This window comes from Octopus sinensis, linkage group LG20 (genome assembly GCF_006345805.1).
Source record: "Octopus sinensis linkage group LG20, ASM634580v1, whole genome shotgun sequence".
NCBI classification, from domain to species: domain Eukaryota; kingdom Metazoa; phylum Mollusca; class Cephalopoda; order Octopoda; family Octopodidae; genus Octopus; species Octopus sinensis.
Window position 1 is genome coordinate 14091335 of NC_043016.1, and position 17373 is coordinate 14108707.

Here is a 17373-nt window from a genome sequence, read left to right on the forward strand (position 1 = left end):
GCTTTCTGGATGTTCGATAACCATTGGACTCACCATCAATGTGAAAGATCTGAAGTTTCAGGTCCACTACCCAAAAAGGGGCGCCTTGCGCTCGCGGTCCAACATCAAAAACGTCGCTCTAAAAGCTTCAATTAACTGATAGCACGGTGGACAGATGCATTGATAGCCGTCAGCCCTAAACTAGTAAAATCCCATTAGTCACTTCTGTAGGTTGTGTTTGAAAGATTTAATCAAAACTCGACTTAAATCCAAGTCTTATAAGGCTTACGGCTTTGGCCACACTTTTTGTTCGGAATTCGTCCGCATGTAAGTCAGCTCGACATTCGTATTTTGATTATTTCTCTGGTTTCTCTTGAAATAAAAACTTTACAACTCTCACATACATACAGAAAGAACTTTGTTCAATAATGTCTATAAAGAACTGTCAAAATATAGAACACTTCAACCACATGCATTATCGCATACAACACATAGTCGACACTAGTACTTAGCGACACTGTTAAATAACGTTGCTAAGACGCTTTAATCGAAATCAACAATGAATAGAATTAATTTAGTTTTTGTCAAATAAAAAAAAAGAAAAAAGACGTGTAAAAACAGTTTCTTGATTTATGTAAGTTATTGTTCAAATTTAATCTCTGTACATCCATATAGGTTATAACGTTGGAATATTCGTTTCATGTGCTGCAAGGTAGAAGTTGGGTAACTTAAAGTTAACTACTAATCTACCAAGGTTACCAATACAAGAGGCGGTGGTGGTGGTGGTAAGACATGACTTCCAATGAATAACTAAAAAAAGAAGAAAGAAAGACTTCACGACTGTTATATTGTCATTCTTGTTTCTGACTGTTGTCAACAATTTCAAATACTTTATTATTTCTCATTGTAGAGAAAGATAAAATGTTACCTTTATCGAATTTGGAAAAAGTTCGTGCCAGCCCTGCCAACGAAAGACGTCAATCAGATTCTGCATTTAATACTACTCTAAGGTTAGAAACAGATCTAGAAGTCCATGAATATAAAGATCTTATTAAACCAAAACCAAACCCAAGGCCACGCACAGCATCTGTCGATCAGAAATGGCATATGGTTAAAATGGTTAAATCAGATGTTCAGCTTGCCAATGCTACCTGGCGGCGTGTGACAGTTAAATTCATCAATGACATGATACCACCAGACAACTTACTATACCCGGGTCACTTAGCAAAGGAAAAGGTAAAACTTTAAAATACTATTTTTGATTTATCAAGTCCAATACTGCTGTTTCTTTAATTTCACTTTAAAATTTTGTTGCCTCTTTTTCTTTTTCTATGTCAAACTCTGAAACTCAGTTGTGATTCCAATTGGAACTGACGATATTTTCTGGAAATATATGCTTACCATAATTTTTTCATCTAACGAATGTCAGGTTTCACGTCTATGTACGAAATTATCCTAGTTTTATCAACCAACCTATTTTCTAGCACTTAGTCTTCCTATGATGACCACCACGATGAGGATGATAATGATTGCATGTTAATAATGACGGTATATTTATAGAATGGTGCCACTGCTCCTTTGTAAAATTGTATTATTGCTCCCCTGGGCAGCCTAAGAGTGTTATCAGAGTATTGGTTTGAGATAGTTACAAGAATTGGTAAACTACTGAGCGAAGGAAATTATTAAGAGAATTCTATCGTAAGGTTAGAATACAATATTACTTTATTTATTTTTTTATTCATTAGTAGATGAAGGAAGTTTTAACTATGACCTTTTCATGTTTTCCTAGGCTAGTGAAATCGATGTTCATATTTATTTTGAACATCCGTATGCTAACACTTGCAGGGAAAATAGGCAACGGGGAGGTGAATGGGGGTTTCTATGGAATTGTATTCGGGTGAAGAGTTATTGGAAACGATGTTTGGTGTGGGAATTGGAGAGACGGGAGTGTAGGAGTGGTTGGAAGAGGAGAGAAGAATGTATTAGATAGTCCTTGACGAAGTGGATATGTTGTAGATCTACAAGAGACAGGAGACAGCACGTTTGATTGTGTGTGACTTTGTGAATATTTGCTTATCAGTTGGAAGGGTTTTCTTTTAGATATAATCTACAGAGATTTTGTGTGCATGGGGAGAGAGAGAGAGAGAGAGAGAGAGAGAGAGAGAGAGAGAGAGAGCAGTGTCATGTAAATGTGAACAGTACTCTAAAAGTTTTGTAACTGATAAGGACAAAAGTATTTGCCAGCTCATTAGAGGAAACCCAGTCTTTCTCAGATATAGTTTCGGCTTATGCTATTATATGTCACCGTGAGAGACAATTTGACCGACCTTGTTGAGGAAGCTTCTACGTCTTCTTTTGAGCTGTTAGAAATAGCAGCTAATTCTCCCTGAAATCACTCCCGCCTACATTCGAAAAAAGAAAGGACAAGTTAAATGATTTAATATTAAAAACGTGATGCTCACAGCTGAAGTACCTTTGAAAGTAGGTTTCTTCGATTGGAATTGATGTGGATTTGGCAACAGCTAAATTTTAAAATAAAATTTGTTTATATTTGTTAAATTAAACTAATAAGTGGGGTCCGCTCCCACCAGAATGATTGAACAGAAGCTGTACGTAGTTTCTAACAAGACAAAACTGATGGCTCATTAGGTGAACTTATCAGTTAAGGTGGTAAGAGCGCGAAATAATTTCTTGGCTATAGTTTGTAGAGGATAGGTTTTGATATATCGATGCTAATATATATTGTTTACGTCTTATAGTATTAGGATAAATTTAGTGTAAGGCTATTGACAGAGAAACTTCCCCAAAAATTGACAATAAATGTCAAAGTGTCATGATGGAATGTTTGGATATGGACTAAGAAGGTGGAAAATATTAGCAGAAAAAGAGTTAAACATGAGAGTAAGCTGGAGATAAAAAGGCATTTAAATGAAAAGCATCTTGTGCTGTTGTGTGGAAAATGGCTATTTTGAGATATTTATTAATTGAAATAAAAGTGAAATATGTGTAGGCAACAGTAAATTCATAGTAAATTGTAGCTAGAGTAGAGATAGGTTATATAATATTAGTGAATGGTAACTAGCGCAGAAGTGAATAACAGTGGTAATGACTTATTTTATATACGTTTTACCCATTGACATACAACTTTCCAGCCAGGGTGGGCCAAGAGGGATGCACAAATGAAGTTTAATACACTCTGGAATCGTCAAAGACATGCTTCAATTTTTCTAAAAGGAAATAAAATAAAATATAGATGAATACACATTTCCCTATACTTGAGGATGAACAAAATGAATAATATTAATAATAATAACAATATAAATAAAATGTCAAATGTTTTGGTGCGTGACTTTTGGCCCACCCTCATTTTAATGCCTAAACCATTTTTCACAAATTGAACTTACTTCTTTGTAACAACTGCATGATTCTGATGTAATGAACTTTTTGTATACAGTACTCAGGTGCAATTTTACACCTTGAAACTTCTGTGTACTTCTGTTTGCAATCTATCTTAGATGTTATTTTCTTTTAATTATTTTGCATGATTCATTAAATTTAATCTTATAATCCGGTTTGAGGCATTTTACTCTGTAAAATTATTGACAGATTACATGTTTATATCCATATGCTTCTATATGAACCTGTATATATATATGTGTATGTGTGCATACGTACGTACGTACATACATACATCAATGTTTTAACGTCCACTTTTCCATGCTTGCATGGGTCAGCTGAATTTTATTGAGGCAGATTTTTTTGGTGCTCTTAAATAACAATATGACTCTTAGACAACATTTCCTCTATGTAACTGTTCATAAGAACAGGCTGATATTGGAAGTTGTTGTCCATATCAAACAATTTCTTAAGCAAAACAATTTAATTGTATTTCCTTGTTTCTTGAATGCCAAACAAACACTCTAACTGGATATCTTCTGGTTTAGCACCTGAAAAAAATGAAAATTTTCAAATTGGGACACATGGCTGCACAAACATATCACAAAAAATTCATGTTCCTTTAAAGGTGTCCTCACTGTGACAGTCTAATCCAGACTTTTTTAAAGCATTTGTACTTTAACCATCCTGTCATACACTACTTTTTTTTTTTGTTAAGAAATAAGAACATTACATTGTATAATGTAGTCTGAGATATACTGCCTGAAAAAGTTTTAAAAATGGAATAGTCATGGGTAGAATGCCTTTGGTTATAGATATGCTGGATCAGAGCTGACCTAGCCAAACAATAATGATAACTAGAAATATATTTGTACTGGGAGTTAGTAGTGTTGCTAAGAATAGTGGCTGTAGGAGGTTTGGTCAAAAAGTATCCAACCTTGATTTTTTTAAACAAAATAATAATGCGTGAGCATAATCTGCATGGGTATTAGGTGGCCGTGTCCTTCCTGAGCATGTGCAAAAGTTTTCGTGTCTGTAGGTTGCACCATTCATCCACAGTGACGTGTTCAGTACAGATGTAAAGAGTGTGCTGTGTGATTTTTTTCTTTTTGAATCAAGATGACTGAGGGAATTGAGCAAAGATGCTGCATCAAATTCTGTCAAAAACTTGGTGATTTGCAAGCCCAGACTATTGAGAAGATTCAGAAGGCCTTTGGAGATGATACTATGGGGAAAACACAAATAAAGGAGTGGTTCAAAGATGGCCCCACCTCAGTGGACAGTGAGCCATGTTGTGGCAGACCATCGGCTAGCAGAAATGGCAAAATGGTTTCAAAGGTTTGAAGAATAGTCTATGAAGACTGTCATGTGACTATTGAGGAGATTATTGCTAAAGTTGGAATCAGCCATGTGTCAGTTCATTCCACCCAGGTTGTCCAACATTTCTCATCAAGCAAAACACACCACTTGTTCGTCAGGCTTGCTACTCCCCAGACTTGGCTCTGTGTGACTTTTGGATATTCTCAAAACTCAAAAAGACACCTAAAGGGAGAAGATTTGAGTCAACAGAGGACATTAAGCAAAATCTGACAGCACAGCTCTACAGCATCTGGAAAAGTGATTTCCAGAAATGTTTCCAGCAGTAGCAGGAATGCTGGCAGAAATGTGTAGACTCACTTTGGAGGAGACTCAATCAAAATGGTGATTTTTTAAAAATATTACTTGTTTTTTGGCCAAGGGTCAGATACTTTTTGATTACACCTTGTATTTCTCATTAATGCAAATTTTGATGTTGAAATGTTTAGAAATTTTGAATAACAAACATTTAAGTAAGATCTGAAAAATGAATAGGATGTCTTTTATTACCGGTTTCCTGGATCAAGGCTGACCAGGACAAAACAGCAACTAATGGTGCCTTGAAATTACATTCAAAAACAACTTAGTGGATGTTTTTTTTTGGGGGGTTTTTTTTTCAATATTTTCCATCATTTCATAGTTTTCCAATTTCTAAAACACCTGCAATTCACATTTAAGAAAATTTCTTTTCAAAAACCTGCTTTTAAAATGTATTCTCATCTCCCCGCACCACTTCATAGTATCTTTTGGAATAGCTGTCATGATTAAAATCAAAAACACACACACACACACACACACACACACATGTATCTACAAACAAAAGGCTAATTTATTGTGGCTAAGGAAAGTACTATTGAATGGCCAGTTGTTAAAGGGCCTACTTGCTATTACATGACCATTGACTTCTTTTATTAAAGAATACACAAATGTTATGCATTACATACATATATTTGCCAAATTGTCATTGAAAGGTGAGCTATATATTGAAAGGACCTGAAACAATAAACCATTACATTGCAGCTTAGACTCATATTTTATGGAAATGTTTATGCATTTGTTATGCTATATTTTTTCTCTTTTAATATACAAATATGATACCTTGCTTTAATACGATTAATACTGTAAACATATCAATTTACAGATTGAAAATAAATTATCTATTGAAGTCCTAAAAGAACTTGGGAAAAGTTTTCGACTGTCAAAGAAAAAATCCTATCTGGAAATAAATGCGGAAGACTTTAAAAGAGTCCTAAAACAATTGCTTGGAAATGTCGTAAAGGTATATTTCTTTTATTTTTTTAAAAATGTATTTGTTTATGCATAAAATTCTTGTGTTTTATTATAAATATTGCAGCAATTTCAGAATATTTCAACATCTTTCTTTGCTATGTAGCACAACCAAGGCTCTATTGCTCCATCAATACAATGTATCATTTATAATGTGATAGGATTTGAACTGATGTCTTTTGCTTCTGTTGAATCAGTAATTTGATCCCATTGGATATTATGCAATGTTCTTGATATCAAACCCTAGAAATTAATTTTAAGGTTATTACTGACTTTAATCATCACCGTCATTTAACGTCTGTTTTCCATGGATTGGACGGCTTGACCAGAGCTGGCAAGCTGGAGAGCTGCACCTGACACCAGTCTGATTTGGCATGGTTTCTACAGCTGGATGCCCTTCCTAACGCCAACCACTCTGCAGAGTGTGCTGAATGCTATTAATTCTGTGAAAGTGACAAATACAAGGTGGCAATTTGGCAGAATCGTTAGCATGTTGAGCAAAGTGCTTTGAGGCATTTGATGTGTCTTTATGTTCTGAGTTCAAATTCTGCCGAGGTCAACTTTCCCGTTCTTTCTTTCGGGGTTGATAAAATAGATACCAGTTGAATACTGGGGTTTGATGTTATTGACTTAACCCCCCTCCCTTGAACTTGCTGGCCTTGTGCCAAAATTTGAAACCAATATGACAAATACAAGTAAGGCATTGAGCTGGCAGGATCATTAGCATGCTGGGCAAACTGTTTCATGATGTTTGTCTGTCTTTATGTCCTGAGTTCAAATCTACCTTTCATCCTTTTGAGGTAAATGTAATCAACTTAACCCCTCTCCCAAAATTTCTGGCCTTGTGCCAAAATTTGAATCCAATATAAAAAACATGAGTAAAAGTCTAGTAAACATTTTTGAGCAGTCCTACTTTCAATGATATCCTCACACACCCTGAACATTCTGTGTTCAAATCCTGGTGAGATCATCTTAGCTTTTCATTATTCCAGAATGTCAGTCAATAAATATGTGCCAGTTAAATACTGAAGTTAGTTAACTTTTTTGTTACTGTATTACTGCTTTTGTTTTAATTAACATCGAAAATAATATAATTTGGTAAAAAAAAAACCCAATTTATTGTTATTATTAAACTGATGTCTGAAACAAATTATGAAATTTTGATGAAAGGTTTTGAATGAGATCACTATAAAACAAAAAAATTCCTATCTTGCAACTAGGGTTTGTCTCAGGTAGGTCAGTATCAAAAGGATTAATGTAACTATACTTTCTCTTCCAAAATTTATGGCCTTGTGTCTGTTTTAGAAAAATATTAAAATCATTGAACTGTGATTTTCATCTAGCTCCCTTTCACATCATAGGGAGATTATAAGGAAATCATAACCTATATCTCCCTTCCAAATCTCTGATGGAAATGTCAGATTTTTAGACTTCTAATTTAAAAACTAGAATCCTGGAAACAGTGTTATCATTCTAATTCAAAATAAGATAAATCAGTAGATTAAAAAATAGGATTAAAATGTAATAGCTTTACAAGAGATTTTTTGCATTATTCACAATTTTCAGAATTGTTTTTGAAACCAAAGTAACAAATTAAAAGCTTGATATTTTCCCCTTTTTTTTTTTTTAGGAAGCAGAGATTAATGCTTTATTCATGAAGGTTGACTTCAATGCTGTGGGTTCCATTACACTGAATCAATTTTGTACATATGTGCATCTCATTTACCAAGACTTTTTCCCCAAAACTATTACCTTTTTGTTACCAGCTAGAGGAGAACCTTTGCCCCACCGAGAACCAATCTGTCGTTTATGTGAAAATCATAATGGTACCCTTATTACATGCAGTGAGGTTTGTATAAAAGATATATTATTCATGTGTTGTCGTTGTCATCATACATGTTTTAATCCTTTTGATAACAACCTGGCTGAAACCGTCTCTGGCTCTGTAAGTACAGATGTCTTGTTTTCAAAAGTTCTGAATTAAAATCTTCCACCAAACCTTAGTCACAATTTATGTTCGTAACACTAGCTGAATGATAACCAAGTTATTTTACTAAATTCTTTGTTATATTTAAAATTAATTGAAAGAAACACAGAGCATCCCAACAGAAATATGGTAACAAAAGGGTTAAATGTGTTTTCCCATGTAAAGATTATTGAAAAGTAATATGCTTCAATATCTAACTTTGTATAACTCCATTTTATCTGACTATAAAATGAGATCATCAGAGATAGTAAAACTGTTTCACATTTTCTGCAATTTCCATTGATGATACTGTTTGAAATTTTAGATACTGGGTTCCGTGATTAACCATATTAACAATGCTGGGCATACTCACAAGTGACAGGGATCAGAATATAAAAGGGCTGGTTGTGTAAAAGAAGAGAGAGATATAGATGGTAGCAAGTGCCTGGGCATACCCTTGAGGTTCGAAGGTCATAATATAAAAGGCAGGATATTGTGAAGGAAGTGTTATTAAAGAGTGGAGAGCTAAGGTGAGTGAATGGTGAAAACCTAGGTATATATACAGTCAGAGGGCTACCAGATAGCAATGGTGCTGAGTTCCTTCTCCTACCTAACTCTTTTACTGTTCTTTCTTCCTACCTCTATTATTATTTCTACTTTCCAGTGGTGCTCATTTTTTACTTATGGACCTCACCTTTGATTCCTGTTTTACTCAGGTGGACCCTTATAGCCTTTTCATATTTAAAAAGCTCTATTTTTTAAAATTAAATATTATTAGGAATTTTATAGAAATATTGTTAAAATATTTTGTGTATGGTAGACGTATAACCAATTTATTGTATATAAACTTTAACAGCAAAATCTTATATGGACCCCGCTGCTAAGGGTCGTATGGACCCAGTTGAAAACTACTGTATCCCTACCAGTCAGCTACTCTCTTTACTTGTATCCACTTGTTCCACTCAACTTTCCTAAACTCATCATCCCTATTGCGTTTCACCTTCCAAGCTGCACTCCAAAATCCTTATCTAAATCCTTCCTCCCCAGAACAGTGACTGTTTGCTATTTTCTTCCCATCTGATATTTCTCCCTTATATATTGAAATACAGATGTTCAATATGAGCATACAAACTACTTTGCACCACATCAAAGCCTTTTACCAGACAAGATGATGGAACACCCAAAACCTTATTTCACTCAAAACATACTGCATCTCTTAGGAAAATAAACTTACTTCACTTCAATCTCGATACTTTCTCAAGAACTTCTGCATAATTTCAGGCAACCTTGAACTGTGTTACCATACTTCTGTTGAAACACTGTATTTATTTCAATTAATTTTGAAAACAGTGAAGAATTTAGTTATTTTACTTTCTCATTGTCAATCTGGAATTTGGAACATAAATTAACATGACATTTTGTTGGCATGTTTTAAGTTAGATTACTTAAAAATAAGAAGTTTGTATCATAAAATCTAGGTGTGATTTCAGGCAGGTTGGTATCAACATTTTAAAAAGCAATTACATATTTTTTTATATAGATAAAAATGCTATATAAAAAAAGAGAGCAAGTCTTCAGAGCCGGAAAATACTAAGTGCATTGAAAGCAAATATGCGTCACACTTGATTGCTGCTTCTTTTATACATCTGTTTACATTTAGCCCACTCCCAAAAGAAACTTACCTACTTAGTAAACAGGACAGCACTGGCTGGTGCCACAAAATTCAAGCTGTAATTTTTTTCAATATCTGTTCTACAGTTATTATAACAAAATTTTCTCCAACAGGTCTGCTAAGGCCATATAACAACAAGACTAATTTCTCTAAACTTGTTCATTGTATTGTTAGCACTTAAATGCTTAACTGCTGTGTTCTTAATTTGCTGTTGTCAAATCCTATCCCAAACCATGTACTAGATACTTTTCCTGTCTCTAATTTTCTCAGAACAATCTCACTATTGAAGGAGGTGAATTACTAGGATGATATATATTTTCTTTTCTGATATAATAATCGGCAGAATTTACAGAGTGACTCAAGAGCTGGTCTCAAATCATGGGGTTATATACTGGTGATAATGGTATTTCTCTGGATTGTTCTAAAACAAATTATAAAAAAACTATTACATGTCACATGGATAATGCATGTTTTTCAAATGATTTGCCCATTAAGAAATACACACATACACATGCACAGACATACTAGTAATAGTGTAAGCATTAGACAAACTGGCACAATATAATAAATAAACCAAACCTAGGACTATATGTATAGCTTTTCCCAGAAGCTTAATGCTCAGGCGCAGTCAGGATTGAGGGGTCTCAATGTTAAAAGGCTTGTAACCACTATATTTTGGGTCTTTGACTGACAAGGAAATCAGCTATGAATGTTCTGTGCATCGTGTTTTTGCCTAATTTTCTTCCTGTTAAGTTTCTGTCTGCTTTTGTCTAATTTTTTTCTCTTTGTTGTGTTCTTTCTGTTCAGCCCTTGATATATATATATATATATAGATATATATAGATATATATATATGATCATCATCATTTAACATCCGTTGTCCATGCTGGCATGGGTTGGATGGTTTGACTGGGCTGGCATACTGGAAGGTTGCACCAGACTCCAGTCTGATTTGGCATGGGTTTCTACAGCTGGATGCCCTTCCTATAAGTATGTACATGTATCACTCACCCAACCACTAATTTGTAAAACTTCAATGCAGACAATTATCTCACTATTTTCTATTTATTATATCACAGAGTATAAGGAATCAATAAAACATTTAGAAACAGTCCACTGCTCTTCAGATTTATTAATACAATAAAAATTCGCTTAATTGCATTGCAGTTAAACATATAATTTGATTAACTGCATACCTTTTCAAAGTACAAAATCGTTTAGCATCAAATTTAAGTAAAATTATTAAATAAATCATTTATCCAAATAAAGTTAATTTTGGTTAATTGTCTAAGATTTGTCCATGATGCTTTAGTTTTAAAAATTGGTAAAATATAGAATAAAATTTAAACATGTTTTGATACGAAATAAAATGATTTTTGAAGCATCTATCTTCATGATGACATAAAATGACAACATTTAATCTTAGCAATCTATCGATGTAAAAAGCAAAAAGCTTTAATGGATTCAAGTCATTAAATTAAGACTTCTGAAGTTCAGATTCTGATATATTTTATTCGTTTAAGTTGTGTAATGAAATTCTTCATTAAATAAATCACAGTAAAAAATTTGTAAAATGATTGTTTTGAACCAAGCAGTGATGAATGGACACTTGTTTTTTAACCTTTAGGTCCCCTGTTGTTATGACTAAATAATTTAAAGTATATGTATACAGTTGTACTCAAGAAGATCCACCCACCACCTTAATTGATATCCGAAAACCACGGTGCCATGTGAAAGAAAAACATTGGTGCTAAGGTTATGTAAAAAGCAGTGGTGCTGGTGCCATGTAAAATGCACCCAGTACATTCTGTAGAGTAGTTGGCATTAGGAGGGGCATCCTGCTGTATAGACTAAGCCAAAGCAGGCTATGGAATGGGGTATAGCCCCTGTCAAGCTGTCCAACCTCTACCAACATGGATGTTAATTGATGATAATGATGACGATGACAGCACTGAGAATGTGAAAGTTAAAATCAGGATATATGAATTTGGGCTGTGTTTGGTTAATTGGAGAACATCAAAGGGAACCGACAAACCTCATTTTCATGTCAATTACATATCAATATGAAGAAGGAAACCCCACCCAACTTGTATTACGGGTAGTAAATTATTGAATTATTTGTAAAGAAAAACTTTTTATTCTTGCTTTATGTAATTTGTTCATGTGTAACATAGCCACAATATACATGGCCTGATCAATAAGTATCCGGACTGTTGCCATAGTAACGAAGCTAAAGCATGCAGAGTGAAGCTACTTAGCACAGATTGACCTTGAACTCTTCTGTGCATGTGTACTAAGTTTTAACGTTCTAGCTCACTTCCGCCATTTACAATAGTGCTTGGAAGGAAGGTGTGTAGCATGTGATCATTGTATTGACCATGACAGAGAATCTGCATCAAATTTTGCCAAAAGCTTGGTGATACCTGCTCAGAGTCTATTCAAAATTTTCAAAAAGTTTCCATCATTCTGAACGCAATCAAGGAGATCTTGTGTACCTGAAACCCAAGTGTCTTTTTGGTCAGCTGAAAGCAGTTTTGGCACAAACTTGGCAAACATGCATCTCATACCCAAATCTTCAGTGATAATGGACTGGACTGAACTGTAACTAATCTGAACATCCTCTGATAACTCACGGATGGTGATTCGACGATTTCCCCTCACAGCTGCAGACACATCTGCAATGTTTTTCTCAGTACTGCTGGTTGCTGGTCTCTTTGCACGTTTGTCAATAGCGACATTTTTTGGTCATCTTGGAAACGTCTGAACCATTCATACACTTGTATGTAGCTCATACACTCTTCTCCATACACTTTCTGCAACTTTGCGTAAGCCTCTGAGTAGGTATTGCCATAAAAACTTTCTCTGTCAAGGTCAATGTAACAATCACACACTACACACCTTCCTTCCAAGCACTGCCGTAAACAGCGGAAGTGAGCTAGAACATTAAAACTTAGAGCATATACGCAGCAGAGTTCAAAGTCAATCTTTGCCAAGCGGCTTCACTCTGTATGCTTTAGCTCTGTTACAATGGCAACAGTCCAAATACTTATTGATCAGACCTCATATTACTATTGAAAAAATATTGAAAACCATAATTTATCCTGTAGCAGGTAAATTTGGTAAATTGCACACACTGATTGCTTCATTGAGGTTGGAATTGACTGTAATAAAATAAGATTTCATTCTGTGCTCAGTAATTGTTGAAAATCATTAATGTGTTTTGTTAACCCTTTAGTATTTAAACTGGTCCAAATATTCTACTGGTTTTTTGTTCAAACCAGCCATATCTGGCCACTCACACTAGCCCTACAATGTCATTCTTAAAACAAACTTATTACATCATTGAAATCCCAAAGCTATGACATAATGCACGGTTAACTCAAGACAATTTGGATGAATAAGCAATATGTAATGTTAAAGGATTAAATCTGTGTCCCAGTTGATATTGTTTTGGAATTTTTTTCAGAGAAAATGTGTTGTACATATTTGTGTATGTTTTTATGTGCCAATATTTAATATTAAAAGCTTTGAATTTTTCATTTTACAGCATGGAATTGTTTCCTTTTGGAGTTCTATGTCAACACTTAGAAAGAAAAAACGCATCGTTGTAAGCAATTAGCTCTTTTTAATAAATTACGTTTGATTTATTGCCATCTTGATTCTATGCAGCTTTGACATATTAAATGGTGAATAAAGTTATATTTTAGCTAACATAAACTATAATTGCATGTCCGTGGCATCATGATCTATATAGATACTCCAGTAACCATCCACCACCACCACCACCTCATACTCTAGTTAATCTCATTTCTCTACTGACATAATCTAAAACGTATTCTAGCTAATATTATGCTCCTACCTTCATGACCTAATTTTACACGGACTTGTGAGAAAAGCAACCAAATCACTCTCAGATCACACTTTAGTGTCTTAAAAATAGGACATGCTTAGATTATGTAGTCTGTGTCAAAAATAGATGGCTGGTCTTGGCTAGAATGCCTTTAATCATAGGTCTTCTCAGTCGGGGCTAATGTGGGATTAAGAAACAACAACTTCTGCCCATTTGTTACTTTCATCTGTATTTTTTCCGTCACCTTTGTTAAGGATATGTGTGGCTATTAATTTCAAAGTTTTAATTTAAAAACATTATTAGAATTAGCATATTTCATTCAATATATATACAAAATAAAATGCAAATTATTGAAGATGTTCTAAAAATACTGTAAAAAAAACCCCCATAAAATGTGATGTCATAAGGAAGCAGCTTTGTGCTTGCTCAATATGTTAGAAATAGCAGCCAGATCTCTTTCAGATCATATAATTCCAACCTTAAAAGATACATATCAGATAATGAAGTCCTCAAAAGATGGGATAACCATAGTTAGAATGCCTTAGACTGTAGGTCTGCTCAGTGAAGGCTGACCTGAGTCTAAACAACAGCATAGATTATGTATAAACTAAGTTATGATAGAATAGAAGAATATCATCATCATCATCATCATCATCATCATCATTTAGCGTCCGCTTTCCATGCTAGCATGGGTTGGACGGTTCAACTGGGGTCTGTGAAGCCAGAAGGCTGCATCAGGCCCAGTCTGATCTGGCAGTGTTTCTACGGCTGGATGCCCTTCCTAACGCTAACCACTCCGTGAGTATAGTGGGTGCTTTTTACGTGCCACCCGCACAGGTGCCAGACAGAGCTGGCAAACGGCCATGGACGGATGGTACTTTTTACGTGCCTACCCCCTGGGGGCTAAACATAGAGGGGATAAAAGAATGACAAACCAGGGGATTAAGTCGATTACATCAACCCCAGTGCGTAACTGGTACTTATTTAATCGACCCCCAAAAGGATGGAAGGCAAAGTTGACCTTGGCCAAATTTGAACTCAGAACATAAAGACAGACGGTACCACTAAGCATTTCGTCTGGCATGCTAACGATTCTGCCAGCTTGCCTCCCTATAGAAGAATATTAATTGGATTGATTTGTAACATTTTTCCCCCCCAATGATTGGTCTTTTAGCATATATTATATTTTTTTCCCTTTTTTTCAGAGTCCTAATCCTGAAAGACGCACACCAAAATGGATTACTGACTTTTTAATTATGTCTAAGTATAATAAATTAATGGTTGGAACTGGGTGAGTTTTAATTCAATCCTTCTTACATTTTCCAAGTTTCCAGCTCTACGAGTCCTACTCTGCTATATTACTGTAGCTTCATATTTCACAGTCCAACTTCATTCTATACTGGAGTTTCTCTTAAAATCTATCATCACCATTTATGTAGTTCTAATCTTTCTACCAAAGAGATTTCTCATTCTGGCTCAAATTTCTTGTTAAATTAGACAAAAACAAGGATTATGATTCTATATATACCATCATCATCACCATCACCATTTAGTGTCCACTTCTCCATGCATGCATGGGTCAGATGAAATTTTTCTATGGCTGGATGCGCTTCCTGTCATCAACCCTCACCTGTTTCCAAGCAAGGTAATATTTCTCCATGGCCAGACATGTTTTTATGGAAGATTGAAATTGAAGGACAATGCTTGTATGACAGTAACACTCATTCACAGCACTTAAATGATATCAAGACAAGCAGACACAAACACACATACATAATGTGTGTGTGTGTGTATGTCATCATCATTGTTTAACGTCCGTTTTCCATGCTAGCATGGGTTGGACGGTTCGACCGGGATCTGGAAAGCCAGAAGGCTGCACCAGGCCCAGTCTGATCTGGCAGTGTTTCTACAGCTGGATGCCCTTCCTAACACCAACCGCTCCGTGAGTGTAGTGGGTGCTTTTTACATGCCAGAGGAGGCTGGCAACAGCCACGATCAGTTGGTGCTCTTACGTGCCACCGGCACGAAGGCCAGCCAAGGCAGCGCTGGCAACGGCCATGTTCAGATGGTTCTTTTACGTGCCACCGGCACAGATATCACAACTACAATTTCCATTGATTTTTGATTGATTTCGATTTCACTTGCCTCAACAGGTCTTCACAAGCAGAGTTTTGTGTCCCAAGAAGGAAAGGTATGCATAAGTGGACTGGCTACATCCCAGGTAGAGGCCACAGGTTATGGTCTCACTTGTCCTGCCGAGTCATATATATATATATATATTATATATATATATATATATATATATATATATAGTCATAAGTGACAGAGAAATAGTTTGATGAATTCAAATATCACAACAAATTGTTTTGTAACTTAAAAACAAGTAGATAATTTATATTACTATATATATATTTGTGTTGCTAGTACTTGGTGACCCTGCCAGTGCTGGTGCCACATATAAAGCATCCAGTCCACACTGTAAAGTGGGTGGCATTTGGAAGAGCTTCCAGCTGTAAAAACCTTGCCAAAACTGACCTCACCTGTGCTTGTGCCACATAAAAAAGCACTAAGTCCACTCTGTTGAGTGGTTAGTGATAGGAAGAGCATCCAGCTGTAAAAATCCTGCCAAATTGTCTAACTGTCCCACCCATGCCAGCATGGAAGGTGGACATTAAACGATGATGATGATGATATTTGATAATAAATTAATTACTTACATGTCTGCATTTGTCATGATATTAGAATTTTCTTATTGTTAAATAAAATTTCATCAAAGTCTTTCTCTGTCATTTATGACTTTATACACCCCTGATTGGTTTCTCTTGTATCGTACTATGTATTCTATGTTTTGTAGAATAATACGTTAAGGAGCTTTTTCTAACCAGATTCTACACTCATATTCTTGTTACTTGTGAGTATACCCTAGCACTACACCATCTCTCTTTCACCTTTGCTGTTTCCTACTCTCTCTCTCTCTTTCCCTTTGGTCACTGTCTCTCCTGTTGTTTTTCCTCTGACTAGGTAACCAAGTATCACTTTTACATCAACAAACTTGTTTCTGGCCTCTTCTTGTATCTCTCTCTCTCTCTCTCTCTCTCTCTCTCTCTCTATATATATATATATATTATATATATATATATATATATATATATATATATATATATTTGTGGCACGTAAAAAGCACATTGCCAGCATCGCCTAGCCCCCATGCCGGTGGCACGTAAAAAGCATCACCCGACCGTGTCCGTTGCCAGCACCGCCCCGACTGGCCGCCGTGCCGGTGGTACGTAAAAAGCACCATCCGATCATGGCCGTTGCCAGCCTTGCCTGGCCCCTGTGCCAGTGACACGTAAAAAGCATCATCCGTCCGTTGCCAGTGCCGCCCCGACTGGCCTCTGTGCCGATGGCACGTAAAAAGCACCCACTACACTCACGGAGTGGTTGGCGTTAGGAAGGGCAGATCAGACTGGGCCTGGTGCAGCCTTCTGGCTTCCCAAACCCTAGTTGAACCATCCAACCCATGCTAGCATGGAAAGCGGATGCTAAATGATGATGATGATGATGATATATATATACATATATATTTCCCTATTACACTCAAACCTCTCATCATCTGATACTGGATCATCTCCTTTGAAGACCCTTCATTGTGGCAACACACCTGTTTCTGTCTCTCTGTGTCTTTGTCTCACTCTGACTTTCCATTCTCTGACACAAATGCCATGCCCCTCTCATAATTCCTTGTCTTGTGAGTTACTTGGTTTCCTGCCAGTGCTGGTGCCACTTAAAATGCATCCAGTCCACACTGTAATGTGGTTGGCATCTGCAAGGGCATCCAGCTGTAAAACTCTTACCAAAACTAACTTT

At 35.8% G+C, this 17373-nt stretch overlaps 1 protein-coding gene across 1 annotated transcript in view; it reads left to right on the forward strand.

Annotated features, from left to right (window-relative positions):
* The first annotated feature begins 579 nt into the window (after positions 1–579).
* Positions 580–17373, forward strand: part of LOC115222686 (WD repeat-containing protein on Y chromosome-like) — a 69286-nt gene continuing 52492 nt past the window's right edge. The window contains exons 1-6 of the mRNA XM_036511515.1: positions 580–613; positions 890–1215; positions 5873–6010; positions 7649–7867; positions 13204–13263; positions 14712–14797. Of these exons, the coding sequence (XP_036367408.1) occupies positions 901–1215; positions 5873–6010; positions 7649–7867; positions 13204–13263; positions 14712–14797 (818 nt within the window). The 5' untranslated portion in view covers positions 580–613; positions 890–900. The remainder of the gene's footprint in view (positions 614–889; positions 1216–5872; positions 6011–7648; positions 7868–13203; positions 13264–14711; positions 14798–17373) is intronic.